The 17,505-nt window shown below is 40.3% G+C and overlaps 1 protein-coding gene across 2 annotated transcripts in view; it reads left to right on the top strand.

Moving 5' to 3' along the window:
• REPS2 (RALBP1 associated Eps domain containing 2) overlaps window positions 1-17,505 on the top strand; it is a 173,465-nt gene that overhangs the window by 89,686 nt on the left and 66,274 nt on the right. For both annotated transcript variants that reach the window (XM_087813660.1, XM_016211178.2), the window contains exons 8-11: window positions 575-717; window positions 7,603-7,697; window positions 12,741-12,810; window positions 14,260-14,313. In XM_087813660.1, coding sequence (XP_087669786.1) covers window positions 575-717; window positions 7,603-7,697; window positions 12,741-12,810; window positions 14,260-14,313 — 362 coding nt within the window. The remainder of the gene's footprint in view (window positions 1-574; window positions 718-7,602; window positions 7,698-12,740; window positions 12,811-14,259; window positions 14,314-17,505) is intronic.

Raw genomic sequence — 17,505 nt, 5'->3', positions numbered from 1 at the left:
CTGGTTCCAGCCTTCCCTAGTTGCTAGTTTTATCTGAAAACATAATTCATCCAGTATTTATTGAGCTTACTTATATTTTCCCAGGAGGGGATTCTCAAGCAAATTTTTGATGCAACATTTGTGCGACTCAAAAAGTTCAAGGTTTTTCCTTAAAGCTGAAAAAATGAAGCGCTCATTCCTGAGCTCCAGTAACTGTGTAATGGCTGGGAGAACTGCAAAAGTGCCAGGGCCCAGCCCTTCCTCTGACTATTTTGAGCACAAAGTCAAGAGCTCTTCACACCACACATTTACTGAATGGCTATGGCTGTGGAATTCTGGGCATCATTTTACCTTTTGTGCCATAGTTGCTTGTCTTGTATAATTAGCATTGTAAAACAGACCTGCCAGAGAACCTGAAGAATTTAAATTTTTATTTATAAAGTACTACTGATCCCAGTGCTGTCAGTCATACTTTTTCTTCCTCCAAGTGGCCGCCTGAGATTTCATATGGGTTTGGGGACTCGGCAGGGTTACCACCGGAGAGCCTGGGAATTGTATTTGCGTGTTCGGTATTCATGACATCTGTTATATTTAGGGAACTTAGTGATGCTGACTGCGATGGAGCCCTGACCCTGCCTGAGTTCTGTGCTGCATTTCATCTCATTGTGGCCCGGAAGAACGGCTACCCACTGCCCGAGGGCCTCCCTCCAACTCTGCAGCCAGAGTACCTGCAAGCAGGTAAGGCCTCATCTTAGATCCTGAATCCTAGACATTTTCCATCCAGGCCTTATAAGAAACTTGTTTCTTTAACTGTCCAGACACTTTGGGAAGTCCTTTGGACTTCCCAATAAAGGTTAACCAATAAAGGATATTGGTTAATATCCTTTAACCAATATTAGACTTTCACATCTTATGAGTAATAGGATGATCTGGGTGTGAGTCATCTGTTATTTTCATTCTAGCACTATCTGGATGGATTTGAACCAAAGTCACTTACACTTTCATGAAAATTGTGATGTAAGCAGCTACTATATCTCCCAGCTGATATAAAATGAAGAGGAAGATCTTCCTTTATAGCCAAGTGCTGACTTGACGTCTTTAGGCACATCCTAGTGTCCCCAAGTGGCCTTGGGCAAGGAACTGAAATAAAACTGTTATACATAATGAAAAAGTAAAAAAAAGAAATTACATAAGCAGTGAAATCTGCAAAGTGCTGTAGTCTTAAATATACACTTGATGAATTTTTACATATGTATGCACCCATGTAACTGCAATCAGATAAAGATATAGAACATTCCAGCATACCAGAAGGTTGGAATAGAACTCTCTTTCTCATTAATAAAGTTACTCCACACACCCTTTGGATAGGAAAGAGTCATGGTGTATCCAACATTTATATCAATTCCTTTGGAAAACTGGACAAATTAGCAATTTCTCTTGCTCTTTTCAGAGGCAGTGGGCAATGATCTGATTTCTATTACTCGGAGAAGTATAGCTTCCATTGAAAGGGTCCAGAAACATCTGGTGCTTTCAACAACCTTTCTCACTTTTTAGGCAGACAGGGTCTCTCCAAAACCTGAGAGTTAGTCATGGATGATTATTGGCAAGAGGGAGCAGTGTCAAAAGAAAATGTGATTAGTCATTAATAGACTATAAGTTTTGTGGTTAGATCTGGAAAAGGCCTTAGATTATCTTATCTTGTCCTCTCCTCATAACGACACCAGATTCAAAGTGGTCAATGACTTATCTAAGTCAGTGTTGGGGTCTCTGACTCTTAAATAAAAAGTCTGTCATTTTTTGTATTAGGTAGTGAGAGGGTGGAGGGAGTTGAGCTGAGACTTGAAGGGAAGAGACCAAGTATGTGGCTGATGCCAGTGACAGGTAAACATATTAGGAAAGAGTGACCCATTCTGGAATCCTCCTTAAAAGGTCCCATCACATGTATGAAGGGAGGCTTCAGAGAGCAAAAGTTACTACCCATTTCAGAGCTTGGGCTTTGCTAAAAGCAGTTGCTTTCTGACTACAGCATGCTATAACTTCAGCCTGCTACCCTTCCTTACAGGTTGGGGAAGACCCTCAGGGGTCTTCAGGAACTAGTGTGCAATTGGGCATCATGACAAATTGCTCTCTTTCTTCTTTGGTGTCTCTCCCTCTCTGTTCTTCCCTCTCCTCCTCTTCTTTTCTCTCCCTCTCCCACATTCTCCCCCTCCCTCTTTTCCTCCCTCTCTCTTTCTTGGACTGAGACAAAAGAGCACCAATATTCCTTGGGCTGTCTTGGCAACTGCATGGCTCCCATTACCAAATCAGTGCATGGTCATCCAGGAACCCCTTCTCCTTGAAGTGGGGCCGTGTGGGGCTTTGTCTCTCTCTAATGGAGATGAGCTGCTGACCAAAGGGCCAAAGTGTGCTCCAGAGCTATTTAGTTATATTTAATACCATCACTGTTTCCTCTTGTAAGCCCTGGGGAGTCCTGGGTCACTTCATCTCCCATGCCCACACTTAGCTTTCTGTTTTGGGGTCTTTTTAAATGCTATTTTATTCTGATGCAGTATGGCTGTGGAACCTATGCCAGTTGTCCTGATTCCTTGTTCGAGAAGTCACTTTGTAGGTGTCCAGGTGTTTTTATGGGCTGTTTCAAAAGTCACTGATAAAATTTTTACAAATCGGAAAGCCCTGAGCAAAAAATGTGTTAACAGTGGAGAAGTAGCCTCTTGGTTGCCTTACTGCTGCAGATGGCTGCTTTTGCCTTGCTTATGCAGTAGAGGGGAGTCTGTGAAGTAGAGCGCCAGCCATGAGGCATGTCACTTAATTTGGAAGGAAGCCCCTTGTTTCTTCCTGGTCTTCTATGAAAGCTGTCAGCATGCATTTATACAGAAAAAACTGAGGAATCCATCACATACCCTTCAATTAAACAAAAATTGCACACCATTTCCAGTGCTTATAGGATCAATCTTAAATAATATTTATGTAATTCTAACAAAAAACATGAGAGACCTCATAAATCCCTATCAAACTCAGTGACAGTATATTTTAGGCAAACCCTGAGGTTTAGATGTTACCTTAATGTTTTATCACCCTTGTTTATCTTTGTATACAACTCAAGAAAATGGCCAGGACTTTCTAGATCTTCTCTGTGCTTTTAGACGTTGAAATATGAGTGATTCTGTTGATTTGGAGGGTTCATTTTTACGGTATCCCTTTGGCTTTTTAAAAAACTTAGCTCCTGTTCCAACAGTTTTCTAATTGATCTGTATTTACTCTTTTAAAAAAATCTAATCCAGTTTTCAACAAGATTAGTGAAGAGTATAAATTTGGTTGATACCATGATGCATTCACAACTATATACTTTTGTTTTCAATAAACTAATGAAACAGGAATTGTTGTATCTGATTTCCCCCCGACAGTGAAAATTCAAGGGCAGAGTTGGAAGGAAATGTTGGATTATTTGGTGGCTTAAACGTAGGCCTTTTGATATTTTCATGTCTGGGTGACAGTAGATTCTGGTATAGATTTTTACCATAGTTTGTTAATAATATTTCAGTACTTACAATGAAAAGCACTGGGTTATCTTCTCTGGTCAGAATGTGGTATAAAAGAGAGTTCCTACCATCATGGAACTTGCTGGCAGTTAGAGGACTGACGTTAAATAAACTCAGGTATGCATAATTGGAGACAGTGATAGGTGCTCTAAAGGGGAAATACAGCTGCAGTAAGAGGATGCGTGACCTTAAGGAAGACTTCCTTAAATGTTTGAGCTGAGACAGGAAGGATGAGCTAAGGGCTGTGTAGGTGAAGGAGGGGGAAGAGTGGCCTCTGGCGGAGCCGGCAGCAGGTATGTTGCAGAAGCCCTGAGGTGGGGGACTTGGAACATGGGAGGTATGTAAAGTTCAAGTCACAGTGGCCGGAGCGCAAAGAGCCAGGGCCGGAGGGGATGGGATGAGGCTGAAGAAGGTGGGGCACAAATCTTGGGCAAATGACGTAAATGTGTTTCAAACAGGAACTGACACAATCAGACTTGCTGTTTGAAAGGATCCTGCTGGTTGCGGACCACAGGACAGGTTTTGAGGAGCAAGGGTGGAAACAAGACCAGGTTATGGCAGTAGTCCAGTCAGGACCTGCAGGGAGGCTGGCACTAGGGAGGTGACAGGGGAGATGCAGAGATGAGGACACCCTGGAGGGACATTTAGCAGTTGATGGCATTTGTAGTTTTTGAAAGTGTTAGCTTTTTACCCAGCATGACTGCCTCATGATAAGGCATTAGTCATGGAATTCTAGTGAGATTACTGATAAACCAGAAAGAGAAATCTTATCTCTGTTAAAACTGTTCTTGGGGCTAGATTGAGAAATAGTACTTGGAAAAGTGTTTGCTGTTTTTACCAAGAAAAGAGTGAGACCACCTGGAATAGTCAGAAAAATCACTAGGGCCCATGGTTTGCCCGACCTGATATCAGTGAAATTCAGTCCAGAGTAAGGAAATGAACAATTTAAGCTACTTATACTCAACTGTCTATGGTAGCTGTTACTCACTGGCCAGTATTTTACTGCAGAGGGAAGTTGGTATTTCAAACCTGGTGGGGATGGGAAAGTGAGAAAGAATTAACAACGCCAATTCATTTTTTAAACACTTGATTCAAAATTTTTTTTTTAAAACATGGTGAAAAGATTTCCTAGACCCAGCTCCAACCTGTACATGTGGAGGCTTCCCCACACCAACAAACAGTTCTTGTGTCTGAGAACTCAACTCAATCCTGACACTAACTAGAGATAGAATCACATTCCACAGGTAAAAGGCTCCACAAGACGGCCCTTCATTTCAGACGCCAGTCATAAGTCCAGGTTGTTACCTGTGCTTCTGACCAACTGGCTGTAAATTAGAGGCTTTCACAACACCCTCCTCGGGTTTGATTAATTTGCTAAAGTTTACTCACTAGATTACTGATTTATTACCAAGGATATTAAAGGAACAACCTGATGAAGAGACGATGCAGAGATACAAAGGGTGAGTGGAAGGTTAACGTGGTGGGTGGGCAGGCTAAATAGCCATCTTAGACAGTGGATAAAGAAAAATTGAATTTATCTAAGGAAGGGGGATAGGGATATCCAAAGGGAAGGGCTACATAGCACTGAGTCAAGGGGTATTGGATCCATGATGGCAGCAAAAATATACTAGGGGCAGTGAAACAAGGAAGGTGCATGGAAGAACTAACCGGAGAGCCCAGGCTGGGCTGCTTCGGGGATCTTGGAGACAGGTTCAGGGGGTAAGCCTGGGGTGAGCTGCTGCTTCCCATTGCTCCCCCCAATTGCAAGTCTTGTGGGGTCCCCTCGGAGGGAAGAAGGGGGATGGCACTGACGTGCTCCCCTGGTGGGGAGCGAGACCTGGGTCCTTTGTCCTGAGCATATTTACCTCTTTCAGCTGGAAATCTTAGGGGTGGTCTCAGGGGAAGTGTCTCAATAGAACATTCATCAGTTTTCCAGGTGCGCTCTTTCAGGGCCATGGTCTCCACTGATTGGTCCGTGCCAGGGCAGGGGGTCATTAGTCAATGTAGCTGGTCCTGAGGCAGCCCTGGCACCACTTGTCTGGTTTTGCTGCTTTTCTGGGCCTGGAGCTGAAATACAACAGATGCCTAGATGTTATCTTTAGGGAGGAAACACTCAGGGGGTCTAAACTTCATGACAGTCATATGCTAGGGGAGGATAGGTTACCCTGGGGACAAGGTTCTTGTTTTCCCAGTTTTGTCTCTTGCTAGGCATCCGGGGCTTCCCTCCCTGGTGAGTTTCTGTACCCGGGTTTCTGTACCTGGCCCATCTAACAGTGAGGTCTTGGACAAAGGAGCTTTTGTCCCCACAGAGCTTGGGGCCCAACACTGTGGCACATGGAAGCTCTCCGAAAAAGGGACCTACTAGCTATCCTTTTGGGTTTTTATGAAGACTTCATTACATAATCATGATTGACTAAGTCATTGGCTGTTGGTGATTGATTCAACCTCAAGCCTCTCTCCTTCCTGGGAAATAAGAGGCTGGGGCTGAAAGTTCCAATCCTCTAACCACAGGGCAACCTGGCCAACATCCAGAGTTTCAAAAGTCATCTCATTAATAAGCCAGGCAGAGAAAGACAAACATCACATGATCTCACTTATATGTAGAATCTAAAGAACTTAATAAACTGATGAACAGAATAGATTCAATGACATGGAAGCATGGATCAGACTAACGAATGTCAGAGGGTGGGAGGAGGGTGGGTGGGTGGAGGGGGAGAGAGTAACCAAAGAATTTATATGCATATGTGCACAACCCAAGGACACGGACAATGGTGGGGAGAGGGACTGGGGAGGGGGATGGGATGGGGTGGAACGGGTCATTGGGGAGAAAAAGGGACATCTGTAATATTTTAAACAACAACAAAAAATTAAATAAAAAAAATAGTCATCTCATTAACATAACAAGAGACATCATTGTTGCTCTCATTACTTAGGAAATTCCCAGAGGTTTGGGAGCTCTGTGTTAGAAATGGGGATTAAGACCAAATATATATTTTTATTATAAATCATAATATCACACATGGCATTAAAAATTTGATTTCTTAATAGCTGGTCTTGACAAATTTGATTTGTAGGTTCTATTTATTGTCTACCCCAATCTGCTTTTCCTCTTTGGAATATTGACAAATTTTCTAATTGTTGAGACATTTTTTTCGTAATTACTTTGTGACAAAGTGGTGAAACAATCCACTTCTAAGAAATAGCGTCAGTTGCCTGGCCGGGCGTGGCTCAGCGGTTGAGCATCGACCTAGGATCCAGGAGATCGAGGTTCGATTCCCGGTCAGGACACATGCCCGGGTTGCGGGCTCGATCCCCAGTGACTCTCTCATCATTGGTGTTTCTATCTCTCTCTCTCCCTCTGCTGCCCTCTCTCTGAAATCAATAAAGATATAAAAAAAAAAGAAATAGCGTGAGTGTTAATTATTAGCTTACCTAGTAGTATGATTTTTCCTCATGCTGATCCAGTCAGCCTCCCAACTAACAGCCCTTGTCACTGTTCTGTGTTAGAAATTCATAACGTGATTATTTCCTCTCTTGTAAACCAGTAAGAACCTGTGCTCTTACTTTTGTTATTCCTTCTAACCAAAAAAAGGACTATTTTATTAAGTTTTCTTGGGCACATATTATCATAAGATCTTGTCTATTTCCAACAAGAATAGCTAAAATGTAGTATTTCCTTAGTTAATGTTCATAGTATTAAAACTATCACCATAGTTACTACTATTTAAAAATTATGCTAGTAGCATAGTTAAAACTTAAGTGTTGTGATAGTAATGGTTAATGTGGAAAATGACTATGTTACAACATGAAATGCTAAAAGGATGGACCTTCTAGCAGGACGGCCGGCGATTCAAGTGCCTGCTCCGCCACTCACCAACTATATGGCCTTGCTTAACTTCTGGCTCCTCAGTTTCAGCATGTGGAAGTGGGGATGGTAGGAGCTCCAGGTTGTATATGTAGAAAACTTAAAATACTAACTCAGCGTGGTGAGCGCCGTAAGCAGTACATAGGAGCCAGCTGACTCTGTTGCTGTATAGGAAACAGCGCCTGGTATGACTGTTGGTATTCTTTTGTTTCTTCTTAGCCTTTCCTAAGTCCAAGTGGGAATGTGCGTTATTTGATTCTTACTCTGAGTCCACGCCAGCAAACCAACAACCCCGGGACTTGAATCGGATGGAGGTAAAAGATCTTTATATGGTAATTAGTTAAGGCTGTATTTAGAATTAAATCCATTAGCCTATGTGCTTTACAAACTCTGGAAAATCCACTTTTATAACATTTTCTCTTCATAGTTAGCGCTTACTTTGGGGCTCATCCTTTCAAATCTAGACACCAGATACATTTATAATGATCTTTTTTCTTTTCTCCCTAAAACTAGATTTGGTGAAATAAGCAAAATAGTCTCTTGACTTTTTAGAGGGGAAATTGAAGTATAGCCAAACTAAGCCTGAAAAATTTTAGCCAAGTTATTTACTTTAACCAGTCTTTAATTCAGAAATAAACATTGTAAAGCTGTATTTTTAGTAGCTGAGAATTAACAAAATATAATGAACCAGAACAGTTTTGAGAGGAGGTTTGAGAACTATATATGAGGAACCTAAACCACATTCAAAGCTGCCTTCTCCCTCAGGGTTTTTAGCTTTTGGACCAGATGAAGACTAATTTGGATGATCCCCAAGAGAAACCCAAATTCCTTCCATGGTGGGCCATTGATGTAGGGTCTTAGCCATGTGCTTAGTGGTCCTTCAGTATGTGTCGATAAATGGTTGTTATGGTTGTTGTTAATTTCAGCACTATCATCATCATCATCATCATGATTGCGATGATGACAGCTTTTGTTACCTGCTGTTCCTTTCCTAAAATAAATCTGGAAATGTTTAATAAATGCAGGTTTATTTGTAGGCTCCTATTACAGTTCTCTGACCCCAGTTAAAACCATCGCAAGATGATAGAAGTCAAAGGCGGTGTACAGGGCCATTTCTTTAAGTTCTTGTAACTGTGTGTGATTATTCTTTTCCTGCTCCTACAGTGCTCCCTCTGGTAGCAGCTCTCTTGGCTTCTCTGCTGCTCTTTCTTTGAGTCCTAGCCTCCATGTTACTTCCCTCAACAGATTTCTACTTGTGGGAAAAAGATGTAATGAAAAGTGATTTCAGGAGGAGTGATGTGCTTTTGAAGAGTTTTGGCCTTTTAAACTTCTTTTTCTGTATATTACATATGATGGAGAAACATACAACAATAATTAGCCACTTTTGATGGCCCTCAGCCTACTGTGGGGCTGCTGGCAGTGCCTGGAGAGGCTTTTCTGTCAGGCCAGGACACATAACCTTCATAGCCCTTTTATGCAGTTGCCCTGGTTTTTGTTTGTTTTTGCCATGACTCCCCCTGCTTGTGTAAAATTATGAGGCTGTTAGGTGATTTACTAAAAAGTGCCATAAATTCTTATTCTTGCTAGATAAATGTTTTGTTCCAGCTTGCCATGCTGTTAGATGTTCTTGGCCATTCCAACAGAGACAAATAAATTTTTTTTGGAGAAATTAATTACTGACACGCACGCAGACCTTATGTGAAGCTAAGTTTTATATCCTTTTATATCCTTTAACTGGTTACTTTGAGGGGGCAGGTTAAAAGCTACCTAGTCTTTGCTTTGTCTTGTCGAAACCAAAAAGCAACAGAAAACAAAAAACTCTTTCCCAACAAAATTGTTATTTTTGGGGGCCGGGTGCTTTTAGATAATGATGTAATAAACAAAATTCAGGGATGAAGTAATAAGGTTAATTGATGGTTTGGCCATTTGAGCAGTATAGGTCAGACTTTAATAGCTAATGATTAAATATTCCATGTTCTTCTAAACTGTTTCATTCATTGTTCTTTCTGCAACTTTTTAATCTTTCATGAATATGTGCATGGAGTTTAAAAAGATCTTGGTTCAGCCCTGTGAGGGTGATTCCATATCACCCTCAGGTGTTTGTGTTATGAATGAAGCTGTAGCTGATTTAGCTCATGAGAAGTTTGCTCAGCAGTGTATCTTTTTCTAAAGACAGCAGAGCTGTAATCATGTTCCATCGAGAATTAAAGATTATAATTTCAGGCATACTGCTCTTGAGCAGGGTTTCTTAGATTACTGGATTTCTTTCTTTTGTGTACAGCTTTACTGAGATATAATTCACATACCATACATTTAAACATACAATTCTGTGGTTTTTAGTATATTAAAAGCTGTGCAACCACCACTATAGTCTAATTTTAGAGCATTTTCATCACCCCAAAAAGAAAGCCTGTATTCATTAAGTCATTCACTATTCCCCCTCACCCCAGCCTCTGGTAATCACTAATATATTTTCTGTCTCTGAATTTGCCTATTCTGGACATATCATATAATAATGCGGTCTTTTGTGACTGGCTTCTTTCACTTAGTTTAATGTTTTAAAGTTCATTCATGTTGTATCAGTGCCTCATTCCTTTTTGTTGCTGAATAGTATTCCATTGTATGGATATGCTACATTTTGTCTGCCCATTCTTCTGATGATGGACATTTGAGTTGTTTACACTTTGGGGCTGTTAGGAAAAAATGCTGCTATGAACATTCATGTACAAGTTTTTTTTTAAAAGTGTGTTTTTATAGATTCCAGAGAGAGGAAGGGAGAGGAAGAGAAAGATAGAAATATCAATGATGAGAGTGAGTCATTGATTGGCTGCCTCCTGCACGCCCCCTGCTGGGGATCGAGTCGGCAGCCCAGACATGTCCCCTGACCGGGAACTGAACTGTGACCTCCTGGTTCATGGGTAGACACTCAACGACTGAGCCACGCTGGCTGGGCATGTACAATTTTTTGTGTGAACATGTTTTCAATTATCTTGGATATATATCTAGTTGTGGAATTGTTGGATCATATTATAACTTGTGTTTAACTTTTTGAGGAACTATCAAACTGCTTTGCAAAGCAACTGCAGCATTTTATATTCCTCCACCAGCAATGTGTGAGGGTTCCAATTTCCCCACATCCTTCTAACATTTGTTGTAGTGTGTGTTTTTTATTTTAGCCATCCTGGGGGGAGTTAAAGTGGTATTTCTGTGGTTTTGATTTGAATTTTCTAATGACTAATGATGTTGAGCATCTTTTTGTGTACTTATTAGCCATTTGTATATCTTCTTTGGTGAAATGTCTCTTTAATTCCTTTGTTTATAAATTGGGTTGTTTATTATTGAGTTATGTGTTCTTTATATGTTCTGGATCTAAGTCCCTTATTACGTATATAATTTGTAAGTATTTCCTCTTTGTTTTTTCTTTTCCCTTTCTTGATAGCATCCTTTGTAACGCAAATGTTTATTTTGATGAAATTCAATTTATCTATCTTTTCTTTTCTTGCTTGTGCTTTTGGTGTCATATCTAAGAAACCATTGCCTAATGTAAGGTCATGAAGATTTACTCCTTTGTTTTTTTCTAAGAGTTTTATAGTTTTAGGTCTTATATTTAGGTCTCTGATCTATTTTGAGTCAATTTTTGTGTATGCTGTGAGGAAGAGGTCTCACTTCAGATTCTTTTGTATGTGGATTATTAGTTATTCCAGCATCATTTATTGAAAAAGCAATTTCCCCCCATTGAATTGTTTTGTACCTTTGTTGAAGATCACTTGATCATAAATGTAAGGGTTTATTTATGGATTTTCAATAATATCCCATCTATATGTCATTATGCAAGTATGTATCACTTTGTCTTGATTACTGTAACTTTGTGGTAAGTTTTGAAATTGGGAAGTGTGAGTCCTTCAACTTTGTTCTTCTTTTTCAAGAATATTTTCACTGTTCTGGATTCCTTGCATTTCCATATGAAATTTAGGCCCTTCTGGCCAAATTCTGCAGAAAATCAAGAAGAATTGCACCGAATCTGTAGATGAGTTTGGGGAATAGTGCCATCTTAACAACATTAAGTTTTCTGATTCATGAGCATGAGATGTCTTTCCATTTATTTAGATTTTTAAAATTTCTTTCAACTCTTTTTTGGACTTCTTTTTATCTACATTTTCTACTCCTAAGTCATTTTCTTCTTCTAAGGATCAGGTTTATAATCTAGCTGGGAGAAGAAAATGGAAGAAAGGCACTGTCAAGATACATTCTTTGTTCCATTGGAGATAGTAAACTTTGAATAGGAAATTACATCTGGACACTTCATTGTAATGCCAAGAATGACCTGCCTGAGGATTAAATCCTAGATCAGATTACTACCAAGCAGTATACTATAACTCCATTCTTTAGGACAGTTAACCATTGTCACCCCAATAAATTTAATAAAGTATTAAAAATAAATAAATACCCCCCCCCCCCGAAGTACTGTTTATCTCTCTGGTTGTTTAGATTCCTAGAGGTAAACCAATTAATCTTTTGGAGCACCAGGTAGCTCCAGGAATTTACCCTACTTTCTTTAAGTTTTAAAATGTATCTTTATTTGATTTTTTGGATATGTTTAAAATAAAAAGAATATCAAAAGGCATATAGTGACAAGTCCTCCTCCCATCCCTTTCCTCTGTGTACCCAGTCACCCTTCAATTTTTTGATATCTTTCCAGAATTTGTTTATATATATATATAGCAAATATGAATATATGTTATTCTTTATTCTGTCAAAAGTCCTTGAGTGCATGTTAATTGAGCCTTTATAAGAAATAAACTTATAGCAAGTAGATTTTAAACAGAATTTGAAACTAACCAATACTTGATCAATTTGGGTATTCATCTTATTAGTGTAAGTGAAAACTTTTCTCATGAGTGAGTTAGGAGGAAATTTTGTTCTGCTCATCAGTAAAATTCTCTTATTCCAAAATAAGGAGGCTATTTGAATCAGGGTAGAACACACTCTGCTTAACCCACCTTATGGGGCCACTTGTCAGAACCTCTCTCTGCTTGTGAAAAAGTACATGAATGACTGAATGGACAAATGGTACAAGGTTCTCTGGCCTAATCCCACACGGGATTCAGATTTAATATGTGATCTATATATATGCCTTAATCTGAATTGTTATTTTTTCTCTATGCATATATCTATTTCAATACAAATTAACTTAGCCCTCACTAGGAATCTAAAAAAACAAAATAGTATTAAATGTCAGGGTTTATTGAAGACAGAAGTATTGGCTAGATATATAGCTTTTAAAACATTTTCATTATATGTGCACATCACTTAATTTCTATTCAACCTGTATAATTAATTTTCTTTCCTTTTCCAAGAAGTTATCTATTAAAGACATGGCTGACTTTCCTGTTCCTACCCAAGATATGACTGGTGATAACAAACAAGGTATGAAAAGAATGAGTTTTTTTCCTTTAGGGACATTCTGCCTTTGTTTTGTTTATCCACTTCTCTCAGAATGGTTGGCTTCTAGAGCATACGAACACATTTGGATGGATTAAGTAGTTCAAATTGTTGTCCCACAACTATAGTTCATAAAGGAGTAACAAGAGCTTGAGTGTCCAAGCCCCCCCCCCCCCCCAGCTCATTGGCCTCTTACTCACTGCTGATCCTCAGGCTATCCTGGCTCTTACATTGGAATCTGGTTATACTAACTAGGAAATGACTGGAAGCTGAAAGAATTGAGAGTTTAGCACCTTATTTTGGCAGATGTGATCTCAGAGCATCAACATAAATGCACCTTTGTATACAGGTCTAGTCCATGACGAAATTATCTTCTGGATAGATTTTCTGTCCCTGGGCTTTATTACCTGTGACTGTGGGTGCGGGGTTGTGACGTCGAGCCCAGCAACAATTTGCCTACCTTACTGGGTGCATGAGTGCAGCACAGTGATCCATGTTATAGCTATCACCAAGCACAGAGATAAGTTGGCCTGGGAATATCTAGAAGAGCAGGAGGAACCCCCCCCCCCGACTCCATACTTCTGTATAATGCTTCATAATCTATCACATTCTTTCTCATAAACTATCTTATCCAGCCCTCACAAAACTGAAGGGACGCTGGTATGTTCATCACCTAAAATTCAGAGATGAGTAAACTGAAGTTCAGGCAGTAGGAATCATTTGCTTAGTAAGAAAAGAGAGAGGATACAAATCAAGATTTTCTAACTCTCAAGCCAGTCTTCCTTCTATTATTTGATATTGATTTACTACCCATGAATGAGAGGCTTATCTGAAGAGACTAAAAATCATTGAAGCTATATCAGGTTCTATTGTTGAGACCTGCCATTGATGCAGCTTTGTATGGGAGTTAAACATGAAAAATAAGTTTTCTCTTAGGAAACAATAGTCGCATGTTTGGGAGAGGCAGGCAGAACTGGACATTGTCTACAGCAGCATGTACTCTGATTACCCTCTTTATTAATTAGTAGGGCTTAGCCTTGGCTGCACATTGGAATAACCAAGTGAATTCTAAAATACTGAAGCCTGGGCTTTACTCCAAGAGCGATTCTGATGTCACTGGTCCGGATGTCAGGAATGAAAGGGGAAATTGCTAATATTTCCTGGTAATACTTCTCTTAGCCACTAGAGGCGCTCTCTCCGGAAAGTTGAAAATAATTGCTTTGTTCTCTTGGGAGAACCTATTTCCATACTTTAAAAGTTCTTTATTGTTTTAGTAAGTGCTATAGCAGTTATAGAAGTTTGTAACACCATTTTCATAAGTGATGATTAGAGATTCTTTGTTTTAATGTAATGTGTCAGAGAAATAAAACATAATTTTTTTCTTTCTTTTCTTCTTCTTTCTCTCTCTGTTCTTTAAAAACAAAACATCACTAGCTTTGAAAAGTACTACAGATGAAGCCTTACCAAAGGACACGCCTGAGGATCCAGGTAGGAGAAAACCACTTTAATATATTTATGTAATTATTTCTGATTAAAAACCCCCAGTCGTTTTAGTAAGTAGAAGAGTGGCACATCTGTGATAGAATGTATATTTCTCTCAAAATATTTGTCTCGTGTTTTATTACAAGGAAACCTTTTTGCTTTTTTTTTTTTTTTTTTTTTTTTTTAACCCCTTCCCCCTTTTCAGGTATGAGAAGAGGGTGATTTCTTCTTAAGTTCTGAATTTAGGTTTTACTGGAACCTTTACTCAGTTTGAATTTAGTCTCATTGTTACTAAGTGTAAATTGAGAAAGCTTGGAGTTGAGAGGATTTCAACAAGCTATTTTGATATCTGTGTAGAATAAGGAGTTGATGGGGTAAATCAATTGGAGGCCTGCAGTTGAAATATCTCATTTCCAAAGCAAAAATCTCAAATATTTTTATTATACTTTACCACCAGGAAGGCAAGTAAATGTTCTTATACATGGAGTGGATTCCAAGGAGAAAAATAAAAGTTGTGTTTGCCCTGGTTCTTGAAGAGTTGGAACTGTATCTGTGAACCATGGAGATGGCCGGGCCTGTTTCCTCAGCTCTCTTGATGGACCTATCATTGAACCAAGATGAACCTAGTTAAGAACAAACTAGCTAGGGAAGGTGTTACTATTTGGAACTCTGGTTATGAGGACATGAAAGAAATTCCTGCTTTCTTTTTTATCTCTTAATATTTAATAAGTAAATCATGTTTGTTTTGGTTAGCTAACTGTCATCCCAGGCTTATTTGTTTAAAGTTGGAACAAAGGGGTCAATATAACATTGAGGCTTATGCTATAGTACATTACTTCCCAAGTGCGAAGTTCATTCAAGGTTTAAGGAGGAATAGAGGGAGAGGTGGGGAAGGAAGGAGAAAGAGGGAAGGTGAGAGGAGGAGGAGGAGGAGGAGAGAGACGAGAGAGACACACACACGATTGCACGAGAGAGCATATGAATGAAAATCTGTGTTTGATTTCAGATATGAGGCCTAAGAATCTGAATTTTAGGCAGCCCCCCAAGTGATTCTGATGTGTTGCCTATTTTGTAGCAGCTACCTCTAGAAGACCATGTTAAGAAGTAGAAAATTGAGATCATCCATGACTCTAAAAGTGGTAGGAATTCTCAAACCTAGTTTTGGCTTTTGAAACTGATTTGGATTCCTTTGTCATGGGGAAAATGCTCTATTTGTGTAGGAGAGATGCCTGAAGCAGGTTCTTTATAACCCTAATTTGTGGAGCTAAAGTGGATACATCCCAATTTTTGTAAACTTCATGTTATGATATTAGCAAAAGCTATTTAATATAGTGAGTTAAATTGCTGCTTCTCTAACAGCTTTTGAGGCTAATAGCTCTTCCTGTTTTTTCCATGAGCATCAAGTGTTCTCTGGGGTGAGCTTTAGACATCATTGTTAACATTCCTTCATTGAACAGGAAGTGGTGTCATCAGATAAAACCTCTCAAGGTGTGCCACAGTGTGTGAAGTACATCTGAATTTGTTTCACATTCTCCCTGGGGCATGCTGTGTGATTCCTGATTTGTTTTCCCACTGCTGCCCTTTTCTGGAGTGGATATGAGGGAATTGGGTTCCCAGCGGGAGACATAGGAGTTTCAAGGTGGTGGTTTCTAATTCTGGATGGCTGTCTGTGTCACGTGGACAGTTCACCTCAATTGAGTTGCTGTCTTTTGGAGAATTACATTCCAGGCTTACATTCTTATCCCACATCTGTTTCTTGGAAAGATGGCCTGCCTGGAGTATTCTAGGAAGTTAGCATTCTTCTTCCCTTTCCCAGCTAAAGGAGAAGTGATGATCCACCCATTGGCGTCTGCCAGGATTTCAACACAACGTGCCTTCATCCTTTTTGCGGATATTCACATGCTCCAAATGCTGAGCCTGACTTTCAGGGGCTCAGAGGCTGATGGGAGACTTAACTATAATAATGACCTCCAGCCTTTTCTGATCAGAAACCTGTGGAGACTTACCAAGACCTGCCTGGGATATGTTTTTGCAGGTGGAAGGAGAAGCATCTTTTTGCCCACAGTGGGTGGTGGTGATAGTAATAGTAATGGTGATGAAGGTGACGATGTGGTAGGTTACAGATGGGGTGGGACTTTATTGTCAGGGAATGGGAGTATCCCTTTTACATATTTTTCCATATGCCCTTACCCTTTTAATTACTGTAAGTGTATATATTAGTAGAGTCTAGATTTCTTAGTTAACATTATATTCCAGCTAATTCAGCAGAGTGCACTGCACAGTCGTGGTCTTTGTCTTGACGCCTCTGGGTGGCGCTGAGTGGGTTAGGCCTGCTCACCCTCACGCTGTAGTCTTCAGGCCGCCGTTGCTGGTTCTAGCGGCTGCCCTTGTTGCCGCCTATCACCCCGTGGCCTTACGGGCTAGAGCAGTTCTCTCCTTTCATTATCTGCTCCCGCCTGCCTTTCCTTTGCTTCCTCGAGGGAACTAAATTTAGAAACCAGATTTCTAAGCTTGAAAAATTAGCACTATACAACAGTAATATTTTGCAATTCTAAAATACACTTAGTTGTTAAAGCACCTTCACCATCTTGTCTCTCCCTGTGAGGAATGGCTGCATTTTTATTTTCCTCATTCTGTAGGTGAGGGAACTAAGGTTCATAGAGCTAATAGCTAGTGAGTGTTGCGGCCAGGAGGAGCACCTAGGCCTCATGGCTCAGGCACTGGTCTCCACTGCTCGTCTATACCCCTCACCCTATCTGTCTGTGTATCTCTCACCAGCAGGCTTTACCCCGCCTTCCACACCCATTACTACACCAGCAAAAAGACAAAGATAATGTCAATTGGAAAGGAATTAACGGTCACTACAGTCTGGTTTGGTGAACAGTATTTTCACATGGCTGAGACTTCTACCTACATATTTATGGAAAGCAGTAGGCCCTGAGGGAGAAGAGGCCAAGGAGCTGGAGTTGCCTGTGGGCAGCCTGCTCAGAGGGTGGCCCCCAGCTCTGTGGTGAGTCTGCTCTCACTGTCCACCCAGCCCCAATGCAGCCAGCTTAGCTGGAGGAGAGGCTCCTTTAGGCTGCTTTCCTTTGATGTCTGGGGGCTGGGAGGATTAGTTTCTGGCGATAATGGGTAAGACAGAGCTCAGACTCCTGGGGCTGCCCAGGACTCTGGCAGCGTTTCAGTGGTTTGAGTTGA

The sequence above is a fragment of the Miniopterus natalensis genome, chromosome X (assembly GCF_054644295.1).
Source record: "Miniopterus natalensis isolate mMinNat1 chromosome X, mMinNat1.hap1, whole genome shotgun sequence".
NCBI lineage: Eukaryota > Metazoa > Chordata > Mammalia > Chiroptera > Miniopteridae > Miniopterus > Miniopterus natalensis.
Note: the sequence above shows the minus strand (reverse complement) of the source record. Positions and strands in the feature narration are given on the sequence as shown.